The following is a 12,188-nucleotide window of genomic DNA, read 5'->3' as shown; positions in this document are numbered from 1 at the left end:
ATTGAGGATATTTTAATTACACTCCTGTCGGGCACACAGTTCTAGTCTAACTTGAAAAGTTTGTTCACCGCTCTGAAGTACTCATGAGTTTTGGAGGTTAAGCAAAAAAAATAAATAAATAAAAAATAATAATTCATCAGCTAGAATACTTTACATTTAACTTAAGATGTCGTTTCTTTTTTTAAGGCCATCAACAGACAAAAGTTGCACAGACTGTATACTGAGCTTTGTTTGTTCACAAAGCTCAGTATACAGCTGGATTTTAGCTTCATTAAAGATAAAAGACAAAGCGTTTCATCTAGGGGAATAGTGAGTGAGAATGGCGAGATATAATTAACATATCACTGAAATGTTGATCTTAATGATCATACTGAATAGCCTGTTAATATACTTTCTGTAAAAACAATGGGAATATTTCAGTGTAGCTTTACTGAACCTTATAATTCTGATAATTCTATAATTGCAGCTGTTACTACGTGTATAAAAATGTTCAATCTCAAGTATGATCGTATGCAGACACATAGAAACATCAGTCATCAGCTACATACACTCACTATCCACTTTATTAGGGTACACTAGCTCAACAACTCCTGCAAATATCTAATCAGCCAATCACATGACAGTATCTCAGTGCATTTAGGGACGTAGGCATGGTCGAGACGACCTGCTGAAATTTAAACTAAGCATCAGAATGAGGAAGAAAAGTGACTTGAGTGACTTTGAATGTGTCATGGTTGTTGGTGCCAGAAAGGCTGGTGAGCAGAAACTGCTCATCTACTGGGATTTCCCACACAAACATCTCCAGGGTTTACAGAGAATGGTCCAAAAAAAGAGAAAATATATCCAGTGAGCACCAGTTCTCTGGGTGAAAATGTCGTGTTGATGAAAGAGGTCAGAGGAGAATGGCCAAACTGCTTCGGGCTAATAGGAAGGCAACAGTAACTCAAGTACCTACTTGCTACAACCAAAATATGCAGAACAGCACATCTGAAGATACAACAGACTGAACCTTGGAGCAGATGGGCTACAGCAGCAGAAGACCACTCCTGTCAGCTAACAACAGGAAAGTGATGCTACAATTTACACATTCTCATCAAAATTAGACAATAGAAGACTGCTCTGATGAGTTTTGATTGCCACGTTTGGGTGGTAGCGTCACAATTTGGCATAAACAATATGAAAGCATTGGACCCATCCTGCCTTGTACCAATGGTTCAGGCCTTTGGTGGTGTGAGAATATAGGGGATACTCTCTTGGCAAGGGTTGGACGCCAACTGAGGATCATTTAAACACCACAGCCTACCTGAGTATTGTTGCTGACCATGGGGAGCACAGTGTGCCCATCTTCTGATAACAAGCTACGTCCCAAAGCTTAAATAATCTCCAAAGTAGATTCTTGAATATGACGATCTCAATCCAATAGGAATGTGAGCTCATGAATGCACATCCAATCTGCAGCAACATCATCATAACATGAAGCAAAATCTCAGAGAAATGGTTCCAGCACTTTGATGAATCTATGCCACAAAGTATTAAAACAGTTCAAGAGCCAACACACCTGGCACCAGAAAGATGTAACTAATAAAGTGTCAGGTGAGTCCATTTATTTATTCCAAAAAAGGAGCTCATGATTAAATACTGAAATGTTTTTGCTGCAGTCCAATCTTAATTTTCATTAGATTCATGCTCAAATATAAACTAACAGCTGGGAACGGATTTGCAAAGTTACAGTTTTTTGTGGAATGGAACTGGTATTTTTTGGTAGGTTTACAGTTTGTTTCCCGAGCCGACACACCAGCAAGTGAACGAGGTGGTGCTCATCAGTGTCTGTTCTTTATGGGGCAAACAGAACGATGGCTTAAAGGAAAGGGAGCTAAAGCAGCTTGTTTCAGACAGTGGATGAACTGTGGGACTGCAGACCATGTTGAAGATAAATAGGGATTATTTTGAAACATGAATCATGCAACACTGCTCCTTTAGAGTCCAAGAATAAAACCTTTGCCACCAGCGGCCACTCAAGTCAATCCTCATAAACTCCCATGGCGATATGTTTCCATGCCCCTTTCCAACAACTTCAAAACAGCTAATTCAAGTCGCTAAACTGGAGCTCTATTGGTGCCTTTTGAAGCAATTTCAGTAAAATTATCAAATAATATGGCCTCCCTGTGGTCATGGGGGGAGGCCATTGTTGCTTATTGGTCAAACCAAAGAAAACCAAACAAAAAAACATGAGAAATGTTCAGTTTAAAGTGATATATATATATAAAAAAGCAGGAAATTTCATTTTAGAAGCTGGAGAGCGTGCATGTTTTGCTTAATAGGTGAATTCAAAAAATTATAATCATCAAACTTGAGGATGATTAGATGTTTGTCAATGCTCCGATCATTACAGAGTAATAAGTGTGTCCGTTCGTGCGTGTGTGTGTGTGTGCAATCTTGTTTGTGGTATTACGTGAATGCACTGTAACCATGAAATGAACTGAATAAGCAGCATTAACCAAACAGGCAGAGTACAGCAAGTGTGCACATTCACAAAGCGCAGTCAGATGGTCAGCAGCAGCAGCCAGCTTCTCTCTCCTGAGGCACCAACAGCAAAATCCTGAACTTCACATGAGCATGCACCTTTGTGACCTGCATATCTTCACTGTCAAGTTTATGTGCCTATTACTCGAACATGAATCTCTTCTACTTGCTCGCATACTGTAGAGATATTATTCATTTTGCTCAAATCAGCAAAAAAAGGTTGCTCTGGGGGTCAGCAGCTAAGAGCTTTTGTTTTGTTCCCTACTTGTAGTCTCAAGACTGTCAACAAAAAACTAATTATCCTTTTACACCTCAATAAATCTGCAAATAAAAGATTCAAAGAAGTTATGTCATGTCCTTACATCTTCCCATCCACGTCCAGGTGTCCACGAGATGACGTCCAGGAAGGGGTTGGCCAGGTAACCGTCACTATTAAAAGAGTAATCTCGACCACCAAGCGTGATGTTGCTGAAATATCTGCATTGAAGAGCGGCAGAAGGGGAGAGGACAGAAAGCGCATAATATCAGCGAATGAATAAACATTCATCTTAAAGATATGAGGAGAAAAGAAACGTCACTTGTGTTTGATGCAACAGAATGCCTGCCCTGCTCTCACTTGAAACTAAATCACAGATCCTCTGTGGTGACAGTCAGGGCTTGTCTGTTAATCAAATGTACAGACGAATGATCAGACACACAGAATTGTCAGGATCTTTGAAGTCAAACAACTGCTGCTCTCGGCATCGGCTGCGGGCTCTATAGTTTGTCTGGTAATCACGCAGGACAGGCTTTCTAATTGTCTCCTTATGTCATCTTGCTGGCTTCAAAACACAAAATATGAGAGCTTTTCTTTTTTTTTTCTGTAATGCATGACAGAAAGCTTCATATGGAACAGCAGCTTGTAGTTGCAGACAGTGAACAGCAGGTAGCAGTGCAAAAAAAATAGAAACGAAAACATCTTTCTGCTCTGTTCCTAGACATAATTTATAAACAAACAGAGGAGAATCCATTAATCATTTCCCAATAATTGCCTCACCGTTTGTGCTGAGGATCATTTACAAAAAAATTACAGCAAATAAACTAATCAATTTCATGTTTGAAAACTACTTAGAGTACTCTCTCCATACAATATTGTGTTCAATGTGCACATAGAGTGAGAATGACTGGTGTTATATATGAACCGGGGTAACCACAGCCACCTGACATACCTGTTAAGAGTGTGCTGCTTGTGCGTTTGTACAGCCTACGAGGAATATATTAAAGCTAGTTCATTAATATACATGAGACATGGTCTGCTTGCTACAGATGCTGTGGTAATTTCGCCAACTCACAACTACACGCACCAACAACATCTATTTTGCATGGATGATAGCCAGCTCCAAATTCAGATATCCCTTTTGTGCCTGCTCTCTGACACTGAATTTACCAGCTCCACCCATATATCTTCCAGCTCATTCTGGCGAAGAACCAGACCTCCTTTCATAGACTAAACCATGTTCCATCTCTATTTCTGTTCCTTCCTATTTCAAAGATTTTGTCTGGAGCTTGCCAGCTGTGTTTTACCCTCCAACCTAATATTTCTCCTCCTTCCCTCCTCATTTCTCTAGAGCTTCACTCTTTCCCCGATATCTCTCTCACCTCATCCTGCCTCGCAGCCTCTGGGTCTGATTGGCATCCGTCATGCAGTTGGTGACAAAGTTTGGCCCGCCCGTGGTTCCGTATTCCTTTCGCATTGCCACTGCCCCATGAGTCAGCACCGACACACCGCGAGCGATCCTTCGGCGGGGCTCGTCCCTCCAGCCCTGAGGCCGTACAGCAAATAAAGCCCGGGGCAGGTTTTCCATGCCCAAACCGGAGAGGGCTGGTCCCACAGCAAACCACATGTGCGAGGCTCCGGCTTGACCTGCGGCCCAGGCAGCTCGGAAAACCAGCTCAGCCTCCTCCTGGGAGCAGTACAGCAAACGTACCTGGAGGACAGCAGGAAGGCAGGGAGGGAACAGGGACGAGGGGAGACACACACACACATACACACTAGTGAGATAAGGAGGGGAAAGGGGAGACGTGGAGAGAGACAGAGGGTGGGAGAAGTAAGGGGAGAAAGATAGAGCCGGAGAAGAGGTGTACCTGAATGGGAGGGGAGGAGGTTTGATAAAAAGGCCATATCAGCAAATAACAAGGATGCTGGATGAGGTAAGAGAAGTGATAGCTGTAAGCTGATGTGATAAGGTGCATGGAAGTCGGGTGTTAGACTTCAAGAGGGATGCAGGCGCTCTAAAAAGAGGGAAGACTGCAGGGCAGCATGTGATGTGTGCTAAGAGGTGCGTAGCAGTAAAGGTCAGTGCTTGATGAGCTTAGGCCTAATGAAACAAGTTACATTTATGGTTAATAAAAACAGAAGTAAAACAAGGAAAGGAAAAAAAATCAAACAACTCTAAGCGGTGGAGCAGAGAAGCGGCAAGGAAGAGGTGGGGATCTAGAAGAGGAGGAGGAGGAGGGGTGGCGGTTAAAGTCCAAACACACCTGAGGGAAAACAAGGGGGAAGAGGTTAAGCTCTGACATGTTATTAAAAAACAGGATAGAGAAAGACAACGGGAGACAACCAGGGCAAAGTGAGCGGATGAGGAGGATAGTCAGAGAATAGTCAGTCCTTGGAGATCAAAAAGGGGGGAAGGAGGGTTAGAGAAGAAAAGCAAAGGATGATATTTTGGTGAAATCAGTGCCTGGAGAGATAAGAGATGTTTGTGAAAGAAGGGTTTGGATGATTGAGTGGGGCTGGGAAGAAAGAGAGAAAAAAATATTAAAGCTAGACAGAAGTGACATGGGATGAGCGCCCTGCTGCAAATGCTGAGGTAAGGAGGGTTGAAATTGACAGGGTTTTTAAGGGGTTACTGGGAAACTGGAGAGAGAAGGAAGTGGAGAGAGGAAGTAGCATCTGGAAGCAGGAAGTCAGAGAAAGAAGGTGAGGGCAAATACCAAAAAAGAAGTGAAGTGTTTAGAATAAATGAGGAAACCAAAAATAAAACTACAGCTTGAAAAAAAGAGACAAAGCAGAATTGAAGGGCAAAAAAGAGAAAGACAACTCTTTCATGCAATAGGAGGGGGTGTCAGGGAAACAGACTGAAAGCACATTTTGAGAATTGCGCCTTCATTGAATTTTGAACTGTAATGGCTTGGCAAAACAATCCTGCCCGTATGCCAATAAACCTCCAGTGAATTAGGCAGGGAATGAGAGTGACAGAGGAGGAGGAGGAGGAGGGAGACAGAGGGTGGAAGACAGAGATTGGGAGACTTAATTGAGAAGGAAGGATGAAATCAGCTGTTAAAAAAAGACACACAATATCTAAAGATAGGAAATGAGGATGAGAAACACAAAACAGACAAAAAGAGCGAGATGAAGACAGAAGGAGCAGAAGAAACACTGACAAAGCAGAAGCTGGAAGAGGAATGGGACAAATGAAAGACAGCGAGAGAGCCGAGCTGAAATTGACCCAGACCTGCAAGGGGCCATCTACAATGTGGAAGACATTATCATAAATGTAGCGCAGAGAAAGAGAGAGAGAGAGAGAGAGAGAAGAGAGCACGCAATGCAAACACATACATCACTAGCCAATCACGAGCATTTATTAGCAATAGAGAAAAGCTAAAACAAGGGAGCTGTCATGAAAAGCAAGGTTAAAAAGCAAGCTCTCCGTATAGGCAACCCGCCGCAGGCGGTATGTTAGATTAACAGTGACACCAGCTGAGTGGAGCCTAAGGAATCCAATACACATGCACACACTTACAGACACAAATGCACACGCGCACACACACACACGCAGAGCTGCAGTAGCCATTCTGGGACATTAGCGATGACATTGAGACCCAGACTAAACCGAGCCAACGGTAAGCAGAGTCTGTGGCCAGGAAGACGTGCAGCAGGAGGGATGTGCAACTGAATGAGTGGTAGCCATACAGAGATGGAGGTGAAAAGCAAAGCGGCAGAGGAGACTGAGCTTGTCTCCAGGCAAAGAAGCACAGGAGGGGAGGCAGAGAGGGAGAAAGGGAGCTTTGAAGGGGAGGTGGGGTAGGCATAAGAACACGGACATTAGTAACAAATCTGAACAGGAGGATCATGGGGGTTAAAAGGGGGCTTAAGAGAGGTTGGTGGTATAAAAAAATGTGAGTGAAAGACAGTGTGATGAAAGTGGATGTATGAAAGAAGGTAAGAAGGGGCAAGCATACAGTACAAAGGAATGAAACGTGTCAGAAGTACAAAGCAAAACCACAAATCATCCTGGTCGAGATTAATAAGTCAAAGAAAATTTGAAGCATAAGCTTTAGAATTGATTGATTTTCTTTGTAATATTTGGATATTTTAAGTTAAAGCCAGTTTAAGTTTAAGCCAAAATAAAGAGAGTGAGAGTTACATAATGGGAAGCAATTGTGTAGCATCAGCTTGTTAATGGATGAATTATGAATTAGAAAAAGGAAAAAAAGAAAATCGGTTACGGTCATTTTCTTCCAACAAGCAGCTGCGCACTAACTGATCGCTCATTACAAACTCATTCTGTGCGGCTAAATATTGTTTTTTTAAGACGATGAACAGTCCTGTTTATCTTTTTTTTTTTTACAATCCAGTTTCTATTCATACAGTAACGAGTATGACAGGCCGAAAACACCAAAAAAAAAGAACACGACATAAGACATTTGGCAACTTTTTTAACCTTAAAGCTTCTTAAAAGGAAAACGGGTGAAAACTGTATGATAAGTGCTGGATTTCTTCAGCGCTCCGCATCACCACAGAACATACAATGCCACACAAAAGCCAGTCGGCAAAGTCAGACCGACTCGTGGTTTTTCGTTGTACCGATGAACTCTTTATGCTTTGGCAAGACGGGAGGGGAAGAGAAGAACAGAGGGATAGAGGAGAGAGGGGAGAGAGAGACGTGAAGGGACAGAGGGAGAGATGAAGAAGGAAGGAAAAAGCTGGGAAGCCACCTGTCAGAAAGGGGGGCCCCCAATGATAGTTGCAGCACTTCCTCCCCTTTCCTCCCCCTCTCCCTCCTCCCTCCCCCCTGTCTCACCTGCGCCTCGTTCTCCTTCAGCAGCCTTCGTGTGCGTGCCCCCCCAGGGTCGTCGGTCACGTTCAGGATCACCACGCTCTTCTTCTCCCATCCGATGAACGAGCCGTCCGTTAGGCCCTCCACCACAGACAGGAAATCCCGGTAGCCGTGGTGGCGCGTGGACACCACGGAAAAGGCGGTCCAGTCATACTCCTCCAACACCTCAAAGATGACTTCTAATTGGAGTGCGGTAGAGGAGCTGAACTGGAGAAAGACGGAACCTGATTCCTAATTTGGGGAAGATAGTGGCAGATGTGGTTAAAAATCTCACTTTAAAATTCCCCCTCTGTGTCTAAACTGTAGCTGCACTAGCATGAGTAACTAACAAACAACATTTTCACTAAAAAGAACTACAATGCCCTGGACTGCTCCATCTTTATGCACAACATCGAGGCATCACGGGGCTTGTAGTTGTTACAGAGCAGCAGCAATCGCTCCGCCGCAGGGCTAAAACAGCTTGGATTGTTGCACGAATTCTCCTATGACATCCAGAAGGGAGTGTTTCTAAAAAGTCTGTGCAGGAGGTGGGAGGGAATGAGGATTAGGCGAGGGTACAGCTTCAAAGGAAGTTCATCAAAGTGCTACAATTTAATTCCTCAAGAGTAAATGGTTAAAACAGTTATTTGTAAGCACAAATGCACTGCTTTTTATTTCTTCCCCCCCTTGTTTGGTGATGAAATTTGGCACTAGTTTTCTCTGATGCATACACAATCATGTAATTCAAAAAAAAAAATGTACAGTCTGCAGACACATCCTTACTCACTGACATACACACTCGTGTCTACTCACTGCTTCCCTCCCCAAAACATCACAGGCATAGCAATAGCCCCAGTTGGTGCCATTTACAGATCAAACACTGTAAAGTTTCTGCAGATCAGTGACCCTGACCTTCAGCTTGCCCTCCATCCCGCAGGCACTTCCCTGGCACCTTTTCTTCACAAACAGGATGTGCAAAGTTGTGACATTGTTGTTATGGGGATAGCAGTTTTCCCTTTATAGTCCATTAAAAATCCCGTCAATCCGAGATGCTTCAGTGTGCGACACATCATACTAAGATTGTTTTACCTGCTTTTTCTCACAATTGCAGCTACACAATCTGGGACACTGGCCTCTTGTATACATACATATATATATTTTTTTTTTTTAATTCTCTCCTAACTTCATCTCACACACACTCAAGTCGCAAACACCTCCTCACCTACCCCAATTACAACCTCCCTCCTCCTACCTGTGGCATCCTCCCCAGCCCCGCTCCCCCTCCTACAGCCACTATGGGCAGTCCTGTTTGTGCAGAGACAAACTCCAGCATGGGGGCCAAAGGTCCCCAAGCTGTGCGAGGGGGCCTCTCCTCTTCATAAACCAGACCCTGCAGGGGCCGCGCCGCCAGCAGCTCACACAGCTGGGACAGTACTGTCTTAGGACTACTGTCATTCACCTGCAAGATGAAGGGAGGAACGAAGACAGACAGAGAGAAAAAGAGAGTGGGTCAGTGTGTCTTGACTTTGCCTTAGTCACAAAGAAGGTGTCTGTAGTATTCATGGCATGTCTGGCTCCTCATACAAGTTGTGGTCAAGGAGCAGAGCTCCCTGCTCATTCAGCAGGGCCTATACACACAGCAGCAATGTGCTGCCTATTCAGCTAAAATAATGAGTGATTATGAATAATGGATCGTCATTGTTATTCCCCTCCTTCAAGTAAAGCTGAACAAGCACTAGATAGAGGAGACAGTGTGTAACCTGTAGCCAGATGACGTTAGCAGAGCCCCACTGGGTGACCACGCTCTCCCCCAGGGAGCCGTAGACCCGGCCAAAGCCGGGATAGAGCACCCTTCCCCCAGGCCCCGCCACCGCCGCCTCCGCCTGCACTGTCGCACCGGCGTGGATCACGGCGATGTTGAAGTTCATCATGGCCCCTGCATCACGCTCCCGCGGACTCGGCCGGAGCAGGAGGTGGGGGGAGGCGTCCACCAGACCTGCCCACTCTGCCAGGACCAATAGGAGAGAGAGAGTAGGTATGGCGACCATGGCAACCTGCCGAGGGGGGGAGGCAGATATATATCGCACTAAGAGAGGGTGCCTGAAAGAAAGAGAGACAGCAAGGAGAAGAAAAAAAGGGAGGTGAAGAAGAAGGAAAAAAGCAAGAGCGAAGACATTAAGTTAGACTTTTCTATCATGTCCAATACAGAGGACATCAAATCAAATTAGAGAATAAAGAAAAACTGAAGAAAAGAAGAGGGTAAGAAGGACACACTAAGTAAGAGTTGTAGAAGAAAGAACGGGGGAGAAAAAGAGAGAGAAAGTGATCAGAGACTTCATACAGTCAACTGGGAAACAAATTCTGAATCCAATCATGAGGTAATGAAAGTTAGTCTTGGTTGAAGAAAATACTGGACGAAAGATGCAGGATAAGAAAAAAAAACAAAACAATGAAGGACGGAGAAGAAAGGAAGACAGAGAGAAGATGAAATGGGTGCTATTTAGGCTGCAGGCTGAGGAGGAACAATAAGAGGAAAAATAGAAACTGGCCGTTAGAGAAAAGGTGGGTGAGAGGGAGAGAGAGTTAATAGCAGACAGAGACAAAGATTGGGGCGGAGGTGGTTATTGTGCTGCATGAATGATAACAACAATTAAGATAACTGTAAACACACTCGCCCTCACGCGCAACCGCGTCCACGCGCATACACAAGCATGCAAGCGTTTGAAGCCACACAAACATTCCTGAGATAAATTCATAGCAGCACTGCGCCTGTAGAGCACCTTAATGATAGAGAGATATGAGGGTTAATGCAGTATGCATGGCTGTACGCGCTCACATCCACGCAAACAGCCACACAGAAAGATAATGACTACCTGGGAGATAGCAGGGTTAATATGTGCACACACGCACACTCTCACTAAAAAAAAGAGAAAAAACACAGCAAATCATTTTCAATTTGCTCCTGGTGCCAGCTGCCCTCCTTCCCTCCCTCCTCCATCCCTTTCCCCACGTCCTCCTCACTTTCAGCCCACTCTCTTGTGCTCTGCCGTTTTTACATTCCCGTCTCTTCTCCCAGTTTTTCATGGCTTCAGGTACCAGGCACAGTTGCATTGATTAGCAGGGGCCTTCTGACATAATCTTCTCTCTACAGTAACTCTCTGTGCCTCTGTTTGGCCTATCCTCCCCTCTATGTTGTTTGCTCTGTCTTCATCCGACTCGCCTCTCTTTGTCACAGTCTGCCGATTCTTTGACCCTGATCAGTCTTTTGGATAAAAAAAGACAGCAGTGAAGAAAAAGAAGGACCGGAGGAATGCAAGATAGGGAGCAGCCACAAGAGAGAGCTGTGCAATGAATAGGAATGAAAAGTACTGTAAATATTCGGAGCATATGACTTAGGATGTACTGAGCGAGAGACTGTGTGGAGGAGCAGGCCACACGGTGGCGGGGGAGAGGGGAGGGCGAAGGTGGGTGGGGAGGTTGGAGGTGGTGTAAAATATGACAGGGGAGAGTAGCAGGAAAAGAAATATTGATCACTGGGATGTGTATACGTGTCTGGCCTAGGCAAATGTACTGCCAAACCTTCTGTTTTGAGTGACAGGGTGTGTGTGGTGGGGAAGTAGAGAGAAAAAGGAAGAATGAGAGAGAGCGAGAGTGGGATGAGAGGGTGAATAAGGGAGGCTGATAGAAATGGGTGAGAAAAAGAGATGGAGATGTGGAGAGATAGGGGGAGACAAACTTGTTAGTAGAAGAAAGGGAAAAGGAGGAGCTAATAATGAAGAGGAGAGGTAGGAAAACAGGGCTTTGTTGGGTTTTTTTCCTCTTTTTTTGGTTTGGTTTCTGTGTTTTTTGATGTAAGGAAGCTGCGGTAGGAAAGGACATACGGAGACGGGCAGAAAGGTAGAAAATGAGAACGCCAGAGATGGAACTGCAGGAATACAGTACATCATTTCATTTGGAGAAGATGTATTCTACGGTGCCGAGCTCACAGCCAATAACTGTTAGGGCTGTCACCGTATTTCAGTCTCACGAGGTGTTTACGTTGCACTGCACAACCAGTGTGTGCTATTCCACCATCGGTGAGCCTCGCTGGAAGCGCGAACAGCGCATTACTACATTCAGCATCCACATTTCTTACAGCACACTCTGCCCGTTATCAAAAGTGCAAATTGCAACATCTCACTGGGGCGTGCTTCAATAAAGTTAATTATAAATAAATCCTCATTTAAATATATCTTACTATAAGTTCATTATTTTCCTACGATCTGTGAAATTTTGCAGACTGAATAAAAAAAGCAGGCTTACATTTAACACACACGCGAGGAATGAGAAGGAGTGGGAGAGAACGAGTGAGAGATTACAGTTCCATTTGATTTTCTAACGTAAATTAATCTTTAGTTAAAATGCTTTTTATTCTCTTCCATTTTAGTATGCCCCCCCTAATTTTAAAAACCATCCTCTTCAGTCCCCTGGAGCTTCCTCCAGACAAGCGCTGGATACTCCAAATGTACTTGGCAAGAGGCTGCCCACAATCCAGGGATTGCTTTACGTGGGATCACTTAATCAAAAGGTGTATAGATTTCTGTTTCT

At 44.3% G+C, this 12,188-nt stretch overlaps 1 protein-coding gene across 2 annotated transcripts in view; it reads right to left on the bottom strand.

Moving 5' to 3' along the window:
• grin2db (glutamate receptor, ionotropic, N-methyl D-aspartate 2D, b) overlaps positions 1-12,188 on the bottom strand; it is a 50,307-nt gene that overhangs the window by 24,871 nt on the left and 13,248 nt on the right. The window contains exons 2-6 of one of the 2 annotated variants that reach the window (XM_026186031.1): positions 9,362-9,701; positions 8,854-9,060; positions 7,587-7,853; positions 4,162-4,490; positions 2,886-3,000 (exon numbers count right to left, since the gene is read on the bottom strand). In XM_026186031.1, coding sequence (XP_026041816.1) covers positions 2,886-3,000; positions 4,162-4,490; positions 7,587-7,853; positions 8,854-9,060; positions 9,362-9,649 — 1,206 coding nt within the window. In that variant the 5' untranslated portion in view covers positions 9,650-9,701. The remainder of the gene's footprint in view (positions 1-2,885; positions 3,001-4,161; positions 4,491-7,586; positions 7,854-8,853; positions 9,061-9,361; positions 9,702-12,188) is intronic. The other variant, XM_026186032.1, reaches the window with a different exon arrangement.

Source organism: Astatotilapia calliptera, chromosome 11 (assembly GCF_900246225.1).
Source record: "Astatotilapia calliptera chromosome 11, fAstCal1.2, whole genome shotgun sequence".
Taxonomy (NCBI): Eukaryota; Metazoa; Chordata; class Actinopteri; order Cichliformes; family Cichlidae; genus Astatotilapia; species Astatotilapia calliptera.
This window is presented reverse-complemented; position numbering and strand designations above follow the sequence as displayed.